The sequence below is a fragment of the Schistocerca americana genome, chromosome 2 (genome assembly GCF_021461395.2).
Source record: "Schistocerca americana isolate TAMUIC-IGC-003095 chromosome 2, iqSchAmer2.1, whole genome shotgun sequence".
Lineage (NCBI taxonomy): Eukaryota > Metazoa > Arthropoda > Insecta > Orthoptera > Acrididae > Schistocerca > Schistocerca americana.
The window spans coordinates 590,640,235-590,659,179 of record NC_060120.1 but is presented as its reverse complement, the minus strand read 5'-3'; the positions used below and the strand labels follow the sequence as shown (position 1 = coordinate 590,659,179).

Below are 18,945 nucleotides of genomic sequence, written 5' to 3'. Positions count from 1 at the left end.
ACATTGTTAACAAACACCTCGTGGATCACATTTTGTTAACTGATTAAGCCACATTCCACATCTGTGGAAAATTTAACGAAATTAATAAATTTCCAACAGATGGATAGCCAGAGGTTCAGTGGCAATGTGACCATTTCATTCACTGGATTCTATATGCTTGAATTTCTTTGCTAAGGTGTATGAAACAAATGTGTGGGATGTTGAGGATCTAAGAACTCAAACCCGAGATGTGCCTCAGCCATTTCACGAGATAGGTTTCAGAATGTATTCAAGGATTATCTTCAGTGATGCAAATGATGCTCCAAAATGGATGGAGGCCTTGTTGAAATTCATGTGTATTATATAAATGCAACCATTATTTTATAGAAGTGGATCGAGACTTTATGACCTTTGTGTATTTGACAGTAAATTTTAATTTCACATCTGTCACATCTTGTTATTATTACTTTATTTTGTGCCTCCATTCTCTTTTTCCATATCTATTTTATTTTCCAATTGCTTTTTAGTTTTTGGTTCATTTTTTAATGCTTTTGTGTATTTTATTACATCTTAGTCCTTGACTTCTTTGCATCCTCTTTTCTGTGCTCTGTGGTGTACTGTTATCTTTGGTCTAGCTACTTTTGCCAGTATAGATCAATTTCCCTATCACTATTGAAAACTAGCCCCACATAGTGTTCAGATGTTGTTGCCTAATCAATGTGATTTCTCTCGTTCCCATTTCCTCCTCACTATGACCTTGCAATCAAAATTCCCGCTTCTGTCTGCAACTCGTCTTTATACAACCACCTGCACATTTCTGGTTTCATCATTTGTTAACTTTTGGTGACCTAGTCCTAGCAGAGCCTCATCTCAATGTCACAGATGCCTAGAAACTACCTCTGTTACCTGCATAATGTACTCGTACTCTGCAATTGCGATTCCTGCATCCCATCTCATAGGTTGATTTCTTCACCCTTCAACAACCAGGCCAGTATTCATACCACCTCAGAAATCTGTCTAACTTATATATCTCAATCTCCTGCTTAATAATATCATTTTGCATCATAGCCATCACAGCCTTTATCAAATCTTCCTCATCAACATCTCATAGCCTCCTAACCGAGCACTGCTGACCATCTAGCCATCTAGGAAGGACGCCCAGTAAGTTTACATATTTTATTTCTCTACAAAATAAACTGTAGCCATGATATTAGGGCTGAAGAGGTTGACTGGTATATGTTGACAGTACTCACACTGGCTTATGATGAACACCACACTACCTTGCCAGTATGCTGCCAGTCAATATGGAATTACCACTAAAAGTGGCCCACTTGTGAACTGTGCTGTGTCATTTATTTTTTCGCAGCAAAACAACAATCCATCATTAACTTATGTCTGCGGGGAATGTTGTATGAGGATGAGACCTGGGTCCATCATCAGACCCCTGAGTCAGAATGTCAGAACATGATTTGAAAGGAACATGGTGAAAGTGCCCCAGAAAAGGCAAGGATCACACATTCGGGAGAGAAAATTTTGGTAACCATCTTTTATGAATTGGGGGGGGGGGGGGAGTTTACTTGTTCACTACCTGTCTCACAACACGCCAAAATGAACGCAGGGAGCGCTGTAATGTTTTGAAGAACCTACAAGCTGCCATCAAAGGTAAATGTCCTGGAGCTTGTCTCACAATGTCAGCCTCATTTAGCCTGCCTCAGGCATAGCTGGAGAGATTCAACTGGGAAGTGTTACCGCATACTCGGTATTCATGTGGTCTTGTGTATTCTCATAACTCAAAGGTCACCTTGGAGGTCAGCACTTCAATGTTGGGCAGCTGGTTACAAGCACAGGGCGTGACTGGTACAACACTGGTTTGGAAAAACTTGAGATGGTACCAAAAATGCTTGGAAAAATGTGGCGACTGTGTAGAAAAGTAACAGAAGCCGTGTATAATGTCAGTAAAATTATTTCAGCTTGATAAATTGTATGGAACATTATTATTATTATTATTATTATTATTATTATTATTATTATTATTATTATAAAACAGGGAAACACATCATTGGGTGCCCCTCGTATATCTGCCACATCACCGGCTCACTTCCACTGCCTAACACAGCTGGAAACCCAAGGTTGCAACATAGTCATCCGTGTAACCTCCGAAGCCTTTAGTCCTACATGCATTTCACTCATCACCATAGACCTCACCTCTAACACCACACCCAGATTCGATCATATCAGACTTGTTAAAAGTCTGTTTTTCTTAAACTGATTGCTGCAAGGGAAACACCTTGTCACTCACCTATCAGGCCAGATCCTGCCTAATTAAGTTTCGTACCTTCATCCAACTGTGATTCCTCCCCACTCCGACTGAATCAGCACTACAGATTTTATCTGTCATTATAGAACTCTCTGCAATGAGAACAACCTCACAACAATAAAGTGAACCATTATTCACTACCTAAAACTTGTTAGAGACCTAATCATCATCTGCCTTTGTTGGTATGTTCTGCTATGATTACATGGTAGATTTGGTCATATATTTTGACAAGACCTGCTGCAGTTACCCCATCCTAGAATTTCAGCATGACTTCAGTTCCACCTCAAAGACCTAGGCTCGTCAAAAAATATCACTTCAGAATCTGTCTTCCTCCTGATTCTTATCACTCCCTGAAGACTCAATTTTTTTTGTTTCCCAAGATCCATAAACTCACCCACAGTTGACATCTTTATAATCTAGGCCAAGGACATAATATTCATTTCACCAGAGCCTAAACTACTACTCCCGCATTCACTTCACCTCCTGTTTAGCCACTTAACGTGATGTTTATTTTCTCCTCATTGATAACATTTTGTTCACATTAAATTTAGGACCTGTTTGGTTCCTTGGAGATATTTGAAGTGCTACACATGCCTTTACTGCTGTTGTAAACAACAGTCTTCATATTCTTACACAAAAGGAATTTTGGTGTAGTAACAGTGGAAATTTCTAGCGGCAACAATACATAAAATAAAGGAAAAGCAACCAGTCACCTATAGCTGACTGATGTGTGCCACTTAGAAATATACAACAGAAAACATTCACACTAGGTTTTGAGGTGGTTTTGCTGTTTCCCTAGCAAAGGTACAATTTTTCATGCACACAATCACGCAGACACCCAAATGCACTCACCCACAGTTGGACTGACTTTTTATCGATTATTGAGGGCAATTGCCTTCGAGTAGATGGCGGAAGAGAGCTGGGATGGGAGGAAGAACTAAAGTGAGAAGGGTGCAGTGGGGTAATGTGGGGCAGATCTTTTTGACAGATGACTGCACAACAAGTTGAAAGGACTTTAAAGGGCCAAGCATATAAGATCCTGCTGCCGCCTTTCTTGCCTTGTGCGTCCTTCCTGACCCACTCACCACCTCCATCTACTTGAAGCAACTGCTCTCAGTAATCAACAGTCAGTCTTGCCATGGCCGTATGTTTGGGTGTCTGTGTGGTTATGTGTGAGAATGTGTGTGCTTTTACTAGAAAAAGAGTAGGAGCATGAAAGCTAGCATGAATACTGTTTTCTCTTGAGTGTTTTTTTGTGCCACCACATAAGTTGAGTGGTTGCCTTTAGTTTGTTTATTATTATTCCCTACAGGAATTTTGGAATAATGATTGTTGCATTGATGGTTGACTAGGCAGAGAATACTGTGGACACTGTCTTCATTTGCTACTCTGTTCAGAAGTCTGCAATCACCAGCAAAACCACATCAGATTCAAACTGGCCATGCACAAATGCCTCATTCCCAGTGGTTGCTCACCGTATTTTGAAAATCTTACAGAGTTATGCTCAGAATGAAACTATTCTCCCAATCTTGTTGAGAAACAGACCTCTTGTGCACTGTCTCAGCTCTCATTTAAAACTCCTCAAATTCTGCTGACATAGCCACAAAATTATGCCACCTTTCAGCATCACCCAGGCTGGACCAGTTAAATGGTAAGTTTTTACCGGGATTTAACTGCCTATTGTCATGCTCTGAAATGAGAATTCTTTACCATACAATCTTTCCAACCCTTCCAAAGTAGTATTGTGCTGCCCATCCAACTTACATAGTGTCTTCTGAAACATTATGGTCCTTCTGATGTTGCCTAATAGACCATATCCCATGGAAGACTTAGGTGCGAGATTTGCCCCATGCATCCTACCACCATTTGTGTCACTGGTATTTTCTATCCCCATCAAAGGCATAATTACATGTGAAAGTGGCCTCTCATATAACACTTTCATTAAAAGTACTGCATGGGATTGTATATTGCTATAAATGTGAATTAGTTATCTGCATAGATGAATGACCACCTCAAAACTCTGGCCATAATCCAACTAGAATATCTAATGATGGAGCACTCTCTGTAATGTAATGTAATTGAATTTAGTGGCCACTTCACTACCTGTGCAAGTTTGTTTCTCACCTAACACCAGCTTCACTGAGTTGCACAGGTAGAAAATCTCCCTACAGTACATCATCACCCATTCCTGCAGCCCCATGGCCTCAGCCTTTTCTAGTACTTGTCCTCAATCTGCCCTCTGCCCTCCATCTCACGCCATTTCTCCCTCCTGTCCTCACATCAACCCCTCATTTGTGCATGTGTGTGCTGGTGCAGGCTGTTTAAATATTTCAGCAACACAATATTGGTAATGTAATTAGAGCTTGCAGACAGAATAAATTGCATACATTCTTCTGTGATGTTTTTAAAAGAGTAATGGCATGGTTTTTGTTCTTTTTTCCAGAGAGAAATGCAGAAGATGAAGGAATACCTTACACTGGGCAGGCAGCAAGTGTTGCAGCAGAGAGGCTCATGTAAGGTTCTACATGCTATAACTGTTTATTTGTGAAAAAATCACTGGCTTTTGTTCTATATTAAAATGTCCATGCTTAGGAGCTGTAGCAGGCCCATAATCAACTGTTAAGGCATTATTTTGTGATTCGGAAACAATTAGGAACCATTATTGAGGATTAAACTGAAAACTAAGCAGAACAGTTGTTACAGAAAATCAGTAGTATAGCCTGATTAAAATGATTTGTTGGTTGACACTTTATGGCTTCGAACTTTGCTCCTTCAATTGCAACTCTCAACGTCACAAATTGTCTGCTATTCTCTAATACACCACACCATAGTAGAGTGTCAATTCATTTGCAGTGTTAAATTACTGTAGTGCACACGTGCAATCCTTTACCCAGTACTTCCAGTAACCAGTTTAACTGACAATGGCTGCTGTGGGCAGAAACATGCTCTGCCTTTGTTGGCAGCTTGGTCCTCATGATCAGGTTTAACAATGACATGCCTAATACCTGACATGGGATAAGTGTCTGCCACATTACAAATATCAAAAAGCAATTAGTTTTAAGCAGAGTGTGATCGTATTGGTGGTGGTGGTGGTGGTGGTGCAACAGATAAAGGCTAATGAAGAACAACATGCGGTCAAGAGTCATGCTGAATGTTTGAAGAGGTGGGGGTTGCACCACACCCATCACTCCCTCTCTTTCTCTCCTCCATCCCCACTTAATTACAGTTTGGAATTCAGTGAATGCCATATTCTGCAGATGGTTTCATCAACAGTAATAGAAATCTGTAAACATAAAGACACCTCCTGCTTCACTAGTGCTGGGAAATGAAAATTAATGAACACAGTTTGCTTGAATCACTAATATAGTATAGGTTGCTGTATTTAAATTGTGCATTAAAACATTCCACTCCACTGTCCTTTTTAGGTGTGGTGTAAGTGTGCATATTGAAGACTGTCTCTTCATTGTGTATGCTCTAGAGTAGCATTTGAATGTAAACTAAAAGTTTCACCATGAAACAAGCTGGAAGGTGATAATATTTTGTACATAAAAATACACATTTTTAATCTAAATATTTTGCTATCTTTTAATGTATTCTCTCCTGCCTTGAATAAGTTATGCTGTCCATGTTTTAGTTCCGCATTGCAGACTGAGCTATGTGAAACAGAGAGGCTGTATCAGCGTATTGTACATTTACCAAGAACAGCTGCAAGTCGAGATCAGGTTCCTGCTGCACCCTCACGAGAAACTACTAGGCAGCGTGCAAGGTAATAGATGTAACAGATCTCATTGAATGCAGCATACTCCTGTCCATGTTTTATGAATTTCATATATGTTAATTACATATCTTGATGCACAGAAGAAAAATGAAAGTTACTTTAGTTACCACTTTTGTAGTTGCTGCTGGATTTTACATGCATTTGAATTGTGAGAGAAACAGTAACAGTCTAGATGTAAATAATGAATAGGCGAAGAGAGATTTAAAAACAAAACCAAACATGAAGCTAAAATTTGGAAATAGTTCCTTTTTTCTGGAGTTTTTAAGTGTGGCTTTGCAACAATAAGGCCCATAAAAGGAGGAAGATTGCTGTTTTACCACTTTGTTGGAAAAAAATTGTTTGATATGTAGTACTAGTTCAGACTATTGGATATCGGCTTTGTTATAGGAATCATCCTTATATTTGTCAGAAGTGATTTACAAAAATCATGGAAAATACGGATCAAGATAGCTGAAGGCCTGTTAACATAACTTGCTTTAAATAAGAATTCACTGCCTTGACCACTCACCATCTTGCTCTGTAACAAAGGCCTTCATTAATTTAAATGTGGTAGGACTGATTCCCACACACACTTAGTTTTTGCGTTCATTTTTATTCTAAACCTGAACTGTTGATCAGTGAATATGTATAAGTAGCTTTAAATTATTTTGGAGTTTTTAATTCATTTCTTCCACATTGTGGTTGATTTTTATTTCTTGTGTATCCTGTTTATTTTGTCTGATCTGTGCTGTATCCTTTGCATCCTTTTCACACAGTATTTTCTTTTAGTTCCAACCCTAAGAAGGGTTGTTATCAGTCTCACTTATTTCCAGCAATATCTGCTGCTGATCAGTATGTGTTTTGGATCGTCCTTAACCTATATGGTAAACATTTGTCTATCCTAGTTGTTGTTGTGCAAGGTGATATTTTTGAAACAGTGTTCATTGTGGGTATTCCTATTTATGTCCAGGGCCATTGAAGCCTCGGCAGTCTTATGTGTTGTTATCCTTCATCACATGTAGGCTCCACATTGTACCTCTTCCAGCAGTTCCAATTTGTCCAAGAGGAACATGAGATTAGAAAGTACTTTCACAGTAATCGGCCAGTCTTCATAATAGACAAACACCCCAAGGCAGTGGCTATCCAAATGTTTGGGGATTGAGAATCCTACTACTTCATTTCTCATGACTGTTTCACATACTTCAAATTACTTCTTAAATAACAAGAGAGCATAGATAAGGATGCATTTTGATTCTAATACGACTAGTGTACTTCCATTTATAGAGGTTTTTCAACATACATTTTTCATTACATTTCTAATTCGTATCTCATTATTTTCATTGTTGTACTTGGTAATTCTGTCACTAGGAGCAATAGTGAATAATACTGCTAAATGTTTATTTTTCAGACAAGTTTTGTGTGTAATGGTTGAAAGCTTGACACAAGTTTTTGAAGAAAATGACACATTTCATAACTTCTCTAGAGATGATTGTGACAGCAGAGTGCGAGGTAAGCTTTTAGTTGTTTCATCTTTATGATTTGTATATTTGTTAATACTGGTTTTACACTTGTTAATAAGGCTGATTACCAGACAAATCTTTATGCACATCAGTAGGTATGAATTTTTCTGAAGGCAAGTGATGGAATATTTAATGTCACAATTATTATTTACATTTACAGGGTTTGGACAAAAATATGAAAACACCAAAAAACAACTCGTTACCATGCCTAACATGATTTAGAGAACCTGTTGGTATTCAGAACACCTTCCAGTTGTCTTGTAATGGGTAAATACGGGTCCTGTGTTGTATCCAAGGAAATCTTACACCATTTTTCCTGCAAAATAGTGGCAAGATCAGGTAATAGTGAAGCAGGGGGATAGGGATCACACCCTCTTCTCTCCATAGCAGACCACAAACGCTCAATAATGTTGAGGTCTAGTGACTGTGGTGGCCAAGGGAGATGGGACAATTCATCCTTGTGCTCACAAAACTTGTCCTAAACAATGGGGAAATTCATCCTTGTCCTCACAAAACCAGTCCCAACAATACAAGCTATGTGAACAGGGGCTCTGTTGTGTTGGAACACAGGATTACCATTGGAGAACAAACGTTGTGCCATGTGATAGAACTGGTCAGCCAAAATGGTCACATAATACGTGACAGTAATATGACTGTGCAGAGTAGTCGTGGGGCCCCTCCTGGAATAACATGAGATGACTGCTCAAATCATAACAGAACATAACAGAAAATATGAAAACACCAAAAACAACTTGTTACCATGCGTAACATGATTTAGAAAACCTGTTGGTATTCAGAACACCTTCCAGTTGTCTCGGAATGGATAAATATGGGTCCTGTATGGTATTCAATGGAATCTTACACCATTTTTCCTGCAAAATAGTGGCAAGTTCAGGTAACAGTTTCACTCTAGGAACATAAACTCCACCAGAAGTTGGAAGCACTGTGAAACAAGGCTCACATGATCAAATAACTTTCTTCCATTGCTCCATAGTCCGATTTTTGTGGTTTTGGCTCAGTGTTTTGCTGTTAAGGGCATTTGCATCACTGGAGAGTGGTTTTGGAATTCCAGCTCAACCTGCAAATTGCCTGTGTATGGCGCTACCTTCATTTTACTTGTGTGCTAATGGAGTTTGTGAGTGCAACAATTCTTTCTGTAGTGACTTCTGCAGCTGTCGTCCTCTTTATTTTTCATCGGACTACTGTTCAGTGATCGTTTATCACAATCACGTGCCTTTGTCCACATTGTGTTTTAGCCGATGATTTTTTTCAGCTATCTCTGTATGCGGTATAAATGTCTGATGAAATTCCACATGGCACAAACTCTTTTGACACTCTTGTTACAGAAGCACACAATGTATGAGCACAGTCAATTTGTGTACATTTGAATGTTCTTAGCTCTGACATTGTGCCCTAAAACCTACACAGAACACTGTTCTGACCATGACTGATTTGTGCAATGTATTAAGGACATTGCACAGGTGCCATTAACTGTGAAATATAACAGTGCAACCTGAAGGCTTGGTTAGCATGTACATTTATGTTCAAGTGAGCATTTCTTTCAGGGGTTCCATATTTCTGTTCAACTCCTGTATGTGTTCCTAAAGGATAGCATTTTTGTTGAAACCTCCTGGCAGATTAAAACTGTGTGCCCGACCGAGACTCGAACTCGGGACCTTGCCTTTCGCGGGCAAGTGCTCTACCAACTGAGCTACCGAAGCACGACTCACGCCCGGTACTCACAGCTTTACTTCTGCCAGTACCTCGTCTCCTACCTTCCAAACTTTACAGAAGTTCTCCTGCGAACCTTGCAGAACTAGCACTCCTGAAAGAAAGGATATTGCGGAGACATCAGCGCACACTCCGCTGCAGAGTGAAAATCTCATTCTGGAAACATCCCCCAGGCTGTGGCTAAGCCATGTCTCCGCTATATCCTTTCTTTCAGGAGTGCTAGTTCTGCATGGTTCGCAGGAGAGCTTCTGTAAAGTTTGGAAGGTAGGAGACGTGATACTGGCAGAAGTGAAACTGTGAGTACCGGGCGTGAGTCGTGCTTCGGTAGCTCAGATGGTAGAGCACTTGCCCGCGAAAGGCAAAGGTCCCGAGTTCGAGTCTCGGTCGGGCACACAGTTTTAATCTGCCAGGAAGTTTCATATCAGCGCACACTCTGCTGCAGAGTGAAAATCTCATTCTGGAAACATCCCCCAGGCTGTGGCTAAGCCATGTCTCCGCTATATCCTTTCTTTCAGGAGTGCTAGTTCTGCATGGTTCGCAGGAGAGCTTCTGTAAAGTTTGGAAGGTAGGAGACGTGATACTGGCAGAAGTGAAGCTGTGAGTACCGGGCGTGAGTCGTGCTTCGGTAGCTCAGTTGGTAGAGCACTTGCCCGCGAAAGGCAAGGTCCCGAGTTCGAGTCTCGGTCGGGCACACAGTTTTAATCTGCCAGGAAGTTTCATATCAGCGCACACTCTGCTGCAGAGTGAAAATCTCATTCTGGAAACATCCCCCAGGCTGTGGCTAAGCCATGTCTCCGCAATATCCTTTCTTTCAGGAGTGCTAGTTCTGCAAGGTTCGCAGGAGAACTTCTGTAAAGTTTGGAAGGTAGGAGACGAGGTACTGGCAGAAGTAAAGCTGTGAGTACCGGGCGTGAGTCGTGCTTCGGTAGCTCAGTTGGTAGAGCACTTGCCCGCGAAAGGCAAGGTCCCGAGTTCGAGTCTCGGTCGGGCACACAGTTTTAATCTGCCAGGAAGTTTCATATCAGCGCACACTCCGCTGCAGAGTGAAAATCTCATTCTGGAAGCATTTTTGTTACTTAAATGTTTCCTTGAAAAATGCTATTTTTAAAAACCTGCCAAATTGAATTCCAGTCTTGGTGTTTAGATATCAGTCGCATTACAGATTGTGAAAATAAAACCGTATAATTTATATTTTAGGAAATACTGCAACAAGCCACAAGTTTTTTTAAAATGCTTTCCTTGCACCATTACTACTTTTAGGCCTGAGCCTTTTGTCAGATAATAGCATTAACTTCTTTGCAAGTTTTACATTTGTGTGCTAAAGTATAATGAAGTTTTTGTGATTATGTGGTTTACAAAAGGTTTACTTTTACATCCTAAAATAGAACAAAGTTTTGTGATTCCACAGTTTTACACTTACATATGTTCTAGACATCGTACTCACTTCATGAAAAGCCGTCCTTTACTTATTACATGACAGAGGTTTCATTTTTTTGCATGATTCATGCTGATCAATGGACTGAACCAAATACAAAATGGGATACATTTGTTTCAGCTGCTGGTTTGATGTGCCAAAGAATGTGAAACACGTACAAATATGGCACATTTACGGAGTTATTGGAAAGATATTTCTTCATAGTACAGATAATTTTATAGAGGTATACATTTAATTATTTAGGTTTGAAAGATGCTGACAATAGCCAATGTAGAATTTTCCTTCAGTCAAATTAACAATTATTTCAAACTATAGAAGTTTTATGAAATTTTGGAGGTACACTTGTTTTTTAAATTCTGGTTGATCATTCAGTATGCAGTCAGGTTTGTTGTGAATGCAGTTGTGCATTTCTAATTCCTCTAATAAATTCATCTGTATTCCTTTTTTGGTAAAATGTAATATCTATAAGTTTTCTTCAATGCTTATCTCTGTGTTTACATATTGGGCCATTTGAGTAGCAACAGTTGACTTATTTAGGTTGTTGAGCCAGAGAGCATTCATGTATTTACAAAATACGTCGAAACTCCTATCAGTGTGGCCGTGTAAAATTTGGAGCACTCAGGCCTGAAACTAGCAACAGTTCAATAAAAACATTTTGGAAAACCTTGTGGCTAGTTGCAGTATTTGCTGCAGTGTAATTTATGAGAACAGCTGTGGTGTTCTCTAACTACAATGGATAAAATAAAAGCATATCGCTCCTTGGAAACTAGTTCTAATTTCTTAGTTTGTTGTTGCATTTAAATAAATTATTTCAGAATAACATTCAGCCATATGATTAATTTACTGTAAATTATCAATCTGTGTTTGTAATTGTCACATACAATATATACTTTTATCAACATATCGTGGCATTATGCTTCTGTGAAGAAGATATTGACATCTGCCAAACTAATATTAAATAAGTTTTTGTAATACACTTTTATAGTTTACATGCATGTATGGGCAAGTTCTAATGATTAATAATATCCCAAATTTTCTAGGCTTCTGACAATGATAAGTTAATCTGTTGAAATTAGTAAAGTGAAATAAATTTCCTAATTGTGTAACTGATGACAGAATTTTATTCTGAAATATATACCACTGTTGCTGAGAAAATTACAGTTCTTAAATAAATGATATGCCAGCTTCAGACTGTGAAGTGTACTTGCAGCTTTCAGTGACTTTTAGACACAAAAGACCACCTGACATTCTTTCCAGAATGTCTTGCTTTTGCATTCGTTTGGTAACATTGGTAGCTACCGTATTTACTCGAATCTAAGCCGCACCTGAAAAATGAGACACGAAATAAAGGAAAAAAAATTTCCCGAATCTAAGCCGCACCTGATATTTGAGACTCGAAATTCAAGGGGAGAGAAAAGTATTAGGCCGCACCTCCAAATCGAAACAAAGTTGGTCCATTGTAATATGAGACACAATTTAGGTCGAATGAATGACGATACCGCTACAGTAGTTTGGTTGGAGTCGTAAGCTTAGCAGTTAAGCTTTACAAGGTAGCCATTGCTATGCGCCAGGCGCTCCATCCGTATTTATACGGGTACTCTTCCTTTTTCACGTGCTTCGCCTGGTTTGAATCGATTGCTTATTTTGCTTTGATCTGATAAGTGCCGTTTTCTTTGTTGTAGGTGTTTACGTCACTCTAAGCTGAAAATGCATTACTGTACTGCGTCATGCATTGTTTGTCGCATTCTGATAGTTTGTGTTTACGGCCTGTCGCCGCTCGCGGCATGGCTTGCTTTTGTGCGCGCTACCACTGCTTAAAATTTAAAAAGAAAAAAAAAGAGAGAGGAATCGTCTCATTAGCGAAACAATGGCAATAGACTGCTATTTGTTGTTACTTACACAGTTGCTTTCTTTGATAATGATCAACAAGAACCAAATAATGGACTGCGTATGATAGAACATGTTCTGAACGAGAGTTAGGCAAAAATTTTTCTCCGTTTGAAAATCTTTGCGGCCGCTTCTTTAGTACATCAAATTCAGCACAGAAATTAGAGTCATCTTAGATTTAAAAATCTAGTCAGTTGCCGTGCTTCATTTCTGACTGTATCACTATTAGGCATAAGAATAATACGAATATAAACATGACACGATATGTATATTCTTCCGCGTTTGCTGGTGTCTCACTCTAGTTTCATAGTTTATTAGGTATACAGGATTTAAATGAGATAGCAGCAAAAATGAAAGAATACATGGCAAAATGTTTATATTCGTATTATTCTTATGGTGAAGAGAATACTGCATGTGATTCACATTTCATCAGGTTCCTATTAGCAACCATCTCTTCTCACAGGTAGGAAAAAATTCAGAACGTAGAGTTTGCCACATTGACAAATGTCCAAAACAGTCTTGCCAGTCGGATTTTCGTACTACATTGAAATTCTGCTACATTCGAAGATGAACAATACGGAATTTGTATTTACTTCGTTGGATAATGTATGAATATGCAGTGGTCGAAACTCGGGGCGGAGAAAAAAATCTAGTCTTCCACATTTTTTTTAATTTATTTACTAATGCAGAGGTTTTGGCGCCAGTATTTATCTTTGTGCCTACAAAGCATGCCTGTGTAGTGCTACATATATTCAACGGCAGAAGTTGGTTGTGGCGGCACCTACCAACATTTTTCAGAACTTCCGCTTGCTTTGCACTCGATTCTAAGCCGCAGGCGATTTTTTTGGATTACAAAAAGCGGAAAAAGGTGTGGCTTAGATTCGAGTAAATACGGTATACTGTATATAACCACACTTACACATAGCTTTTCCATGCATGGCCATTCAGAAGGTCTAAAGCATCTTGTGAAAAGTTTTTCAAAAGCTAAATATGGATTAAACTACCCCTGTGGGAGGAAAATATTGAAGAGGATCTTTTGAATGAAATTTGTAATATAATTTTAAGCATACCCTGGTTGAGTATGCAATGACAGATTAAGAATTGGTATGACCTTACATGTGCTTAATAAAAACAGTATAAAATGCAAAGAAAGCAAATTAATGCACTCCATATTTGAAAACAGTCACAGTTTTGTAAACTGGCAGTAGTTGCATTGCCATGTTCAAATCAACAATGTAGGAAAAGATAGATTGCTACTTAGTGTAAAGATTACATATTAAGTTGCAGATAGCCATAATGAAGAGATTTATGTATCAGCTATTGGCCACAGCCTTCATCAGAAAAGGAAAGAGAAACACATCGTTCATTTACACAAGCAAGCACGCATCATGCACATATGACTGCCAACTCTGGTCCGAGCTGCCGGAGTTGGCAATCATATGTGCTTGAGGATGCGTGCTTGTGTGAATGAATGGCTTGTGTTTCTCTTCCTTTTACTGATGAAGGCTGTGGCTTATAGCTTATGTATAAGTATCTTTTAATTGTGCCTGTCTGCAACTTAACGTGTCATCCTCATGCTAATTAGCAATCTGCATTTTCCTACAATGTTAATATTCCAATCTGGAGTTCCCAATTTCAAATAAAAAAGGCTGGGGTCATCAATTAAGCACATCACCTACAACTGAAAGCACGTTTATTACTGACACCTCAGGACAGCCAGATCAGAGCTGACCTTTTGGATGGAGTGTACCCCTTCATGCGAACACTGAGTATTCCAGAATATAACAGCATTACAAACATAAGATAGTTCAAGAGTATTCCAGACTCAGTAATGGACACTACTGAGTAATGGACACTGCTCACCTGCAACGAGCCTGGTGTATTCATGTCATGCTTATGATACAAGGTACCATTTTCCATAGATGTCTCCTTTTTATGGACTGATGGTGAGTTTCATGCTAATTTTGAGTGACTAGGTCCTGCAGAGACCAAAACATAATGGAGTGGATACTGGAGCCTTTATCATGGCCTTTATAGGTGACTTGCCTGAGAAGGTAAAGGTGATGGTTTATTGCAGTGATGTCAAACTGTATATTCTTACATCCACATGGTACTACAAATACATGCAATTCGTACATGTCTTCTCATTGCAATGTGAACTCAGTCTGTAGGAGCTTGGTCACCAGTTATACAAGAACAATCTTTGTGCCCCTCTTCCCAGCTTCATCAGCTGTGGGGAGTGCCAGTCACACTGTTCACCAGACTGCATCATTTTCAGTCATGAAAAGAAAATCCGGGGTTTCAAGATCCTTGACTGCTACACAAATCGAGACCAAGAGGAAATGTCAGTTGCCTACAACCTGCACACCCTGACTGTTTACCACGTGACCTAAGTACTGTAGTTCAGTTCAAAAAAAGTCACATTTTTCGAGATGACACCAGAGTCATTTTTCTCATAGCACTCAAAAAAAGAGTATGCAAATTGGCAATATGTTCCTCTGTTGTACGACCTGAGACGACGATATCCTCAAGGTAGTTTGAGCAAAATGGCACTTTTGAAGTCAGCTATTCCAAATAATGTGCAGGTGCGGAAGCACTGCCAAAGCACAAATGCAAATACTTGAACAGTCCTAAGTGTATATTTACAACATACACTTCCTGTCATTCTTCGTGCAATGGAATATGCAAGTAGGCATCACACAAATCTTTCTTGGAAAAGTAGCGTCCTGTACCAAGGCTGTCCACGAGTTCCTCATGGTGAGGTAACGGATGAGTGCCAACTGTTGTCTGTGGGTTGAAGACTTGAAATCAACACAAATGTGAATGCGACCAGAATGCTTAGGTAACAAAATGAGAGGACTTGCCCATTGACTAGCTTGAAAGGCAGCAATTACACCATTATCTTGCCATTCTTTCAATTCTTTCAATTCACTAGCTGCTTTGTCTCTTAAAGCAATTGGAATGGGGCAGGCCCAGAAAAACTTAGGCTGTGCATTGTCTTACAATGTAACATGTAAATGTTAATACTATTATGTTATATTCTCTCATGAAATGACAGAGGAGATGTAAGACAAAAATCTTCAACAACAGTGTCTAAAATACTGCCTTTACTGTTTATTAGTGTTTAAGTTTACCATAAATGTCTTTAAAGATAAGGTAGTATTCATCCGAAAATCTCAAAATCAAATTATTCAGTATTTAAAAACATTCTTGAAAATTTAAAACTTTTTTTTTTTTTTTTTTAACTTCACATCCTTACAAGCTATGAAGGTAGTTTTGTAACAAACAATATTACACATTGTCGACTCATTATGATACACCGTTACTGATCTGTGTTCTCTGCACAGCCATCACATAACATTACAATATGAGACAAGCAACTTTCAACAACTTTTACAAAAATGTTTTTTTATTTTTCTTTATCTCTATAACAACAACCTCATTTGCCTTCTGGGATGCTTCCTTCTCAGTGGTAATCCCAGATAGCCTTGGTGCCAGCTGGTGAATGTTCCTCGGGAGATTCTTCCAGTTAGCTTTCTGTGCCATGTGTTTTATCAGCTCCAAACCCAGTTGCTTGAGAAATGGCCTTCTTGAAATTCCTAGTCCTGAGTTTGCTTTGCATATTACAAGTGCATTTATACTGGCATTGTTCAAAATGACATAAAATAAGCACAATGAGCAGTCTTGTTTGTGTTTCAACATTTTATTCTGAACAGATGGCATCAGCTACATCCACTCCACTCATTGTTGAGGTTTCGAATGTAATAATCTCTGGCTTATTCATATTACCTGTTTCTTCATTGATTTTATTGTGTGTATGTGTTGATGATAGCAAAATTACACTTGTTTTTTCTTGGCACATTTGACACCAATGTGAAATTGTCACAGAATATAAATATGAGCAAATGTATTTCTCTGCTTCTGTGAGACAAAAATTCGAAAGGAGTTTCTCATTTATTCTTGCTTTATGTTCCTATGAGTGTCAGCTTATAATCTCTGAAAAGTTCTCTAGCAGGAGTGTTGCTTGTGAACCAATTGTCAAGGGTATTATTCCTTTCTGTTCCCTTCGGTGGCTCTACAAGTCTGAGCACAGCATCGTCAGCTGTGTTACTCGCTTTGAAGAAACCTACAGGTTGTCGTCCTGCATATACTTCGAAATTTCATACATAGTATGTTTTTATGTCTGCCATGGTAAATGTTTTTATCCCGTACTTTCCAGGTTTTGAAGGAATGTACATGCTCAGAATATAGCAACATTTAATGAACTGTAAGATATTAACTTGTTGTGTAATGCCTTGTGCTGTTTTTTGTGAATCCCTCTGTAACATCATGTAAATGGGTCAGCTTATCACTTGTTTTTATGTGCCTTACTTGTGTGAATATCTTGGAAGAAAACTAAATCATTGCAGTGACTTACCTGTAGGGAATATTTCTGTCCAGATGTCACAAGTATCCCAGAATTCATCCATATTCATTTTGCCTCCATGAAGAATGCTAGAAATGAATGAAAGACCCAAAAATGCCTTAAACTCCTCTTTTTTCCCCCAAGTTTCTTGCAATATTTGGGTCACCCTTTTTCAAGAGATTTTGTGTGACTTATGTAAGTATTTGTGCTCTCTATTATCAAATCGAGCAAATCATTGTCGATGAACAGTTTCCAGAGCTCAACAGTGATGTTAGCATTCCTGGCTTCCACACTGGCACCAAGCAAATGCATAATTAAATTGTAAGATCTGGTATGGACATTTTGGTTGGGAACAGTTTTCAGCCATTTAGTTTTTCCGTGTCTCAACAAATAGCATATTGATGGTTCAATGGAAGAGGCTCCGGAACCAACCGCACAAGTTGATAGAGAACCTCAATTAGTGTTAGTGGGTATACTCATGTTTTTGACAGGAATAATGATGGGATCTTTGCTGTTAACCTTTTTGTACTCATTTCATTTTCTGTGTCTTGATCGCTTTCAGGTACAAAATTAGGATCTGCATTCGTCTGTAATAATAATTTTCTAACAACAGTTTTTCAATTTTTTCCTCACTTAATGGATGCTGCCAAGCCGTTTTTGAGCAATTTTACTGCTCGCAGACAGTGTAAAAAGGAAAGTGCATAAGCAGCAAAAGCTAACGTAAACAAATGGGCTGGGTGCCTTGGACACAAAACCGATTTCTTCTCATGTCGGAATCAACTGGCATACAAAGAGTAATGATGAAGCAATTAGTGGCCTCTAGAAATGTTAACTGAAAGCTACAATGAATGGCTTACTCAAAAGTAGTTCACTCAGTCAAATAGTTTTAAAACAAAATCTGCCTGAATCTGAGCGATCCAGCCCAGTCCAGATTTCAAGATCATCAAAAAATGACGAAGTCATACAAATAGCAAAAAATCCATTTAACATGTCGAAGCAGATTGGCCACTGTATGTTCAAAGGTGGCTGGAGCTTTGTACAGTCTAAATGACATAACTTTAAAGTTATAGAGGCCACCAAGAGTTATGAAGGCAGTCTTTTCCTCGTCAGCCTTGTCATCCTCTATTTGCCAGTAGCGTTGCTACATGTCCATAGTTTGAGATACAATTTGCTCTTCTTGAGCAGTCTAGGATGCCACCAGTCCACAAAATGGGTAGATATCTTTTTTCGTGATGTTGTTCCATTCAGTTCAGTCAACGCCAAAGTGCCATGTGCCATTCTTTTTCTTCACAAGAACCACAGGAAAGGACCAAGGACTCTGAAGGTTAAGTGATGTCATCTTTCAGCATCTTCTCCACTACCTCCTGGATTATCTGTCTTATTCAGCCAATGAGACCTTACACAAGTGCTGGCTAGTTGGTGGATGATCACCATTATTTATATGGTGTTTTACGTGGACTGCGTGGCCTGTCTTTTCTCCATTCCAAATTTGAAAGCACTCAAATTTCCGCAGAATGGGAATCATTCCTCAGTGTTATTCCTCAATAAGGCCAGGTGCTGTTCGCAGTTAAATAGTAGCTTACTCCCTGCGTTGTCTGTATTGGTAGCAGAGCACGATTTGTCATCAGTAACACTAAGCTGCCCTTCCTGGATAGGTTCATCTTTTTCTGGTCGTGTACCGTTAGGCATGTAGATTACTTTTGTGAGGCTGAGTAGCTGTTTGCAATTGAAAAAAACTGCACAGCTTAATTGAGTATCTCGATTTATGACTGGAACTCATCTTGTTGATGAGGATGGGTTAACAGCATCTTCAGTAGCAAACAACCAGACAGAGCAACCTTTTTTATGTGTACTTGTAGCAATAGCTTCATCAATCTGGAGCTCTGACCTTCCACAATCTGTGACTGCTTGTGA

At 39.0% G+C, this 18,945-nt stretch overlaps 1 protein-coding gene across 1 annotated transcript in view; it reads left to right on the top strand.

The window, feature by feature from the left end:
- Positions 1 to 18,945, top strand: part of LOC124591436 — a 312,247-nt gene that overhangs the window by 236,466 nt on the left and 56,836 nt on the right. Inside the window, exons 16-18 of the mRNA XM_047131731.1 lie at positions 4,740 to 4,809; positions 5,931 to 6,062; positions 7,462 to 7,562. Of these exons, the coding sequence (XP_046987687.1) occupies positions 4,740 to 4,809; positions 5,931 to 6,062; positions 7,462 to 7,562 (303 nt within the window). The remainder of the gene's footprint in view (positions 1 to 4,739; positions 4,810 to 5,930; positions 6,063 to 7,461; positions 7,563 to 18,945) is intronic.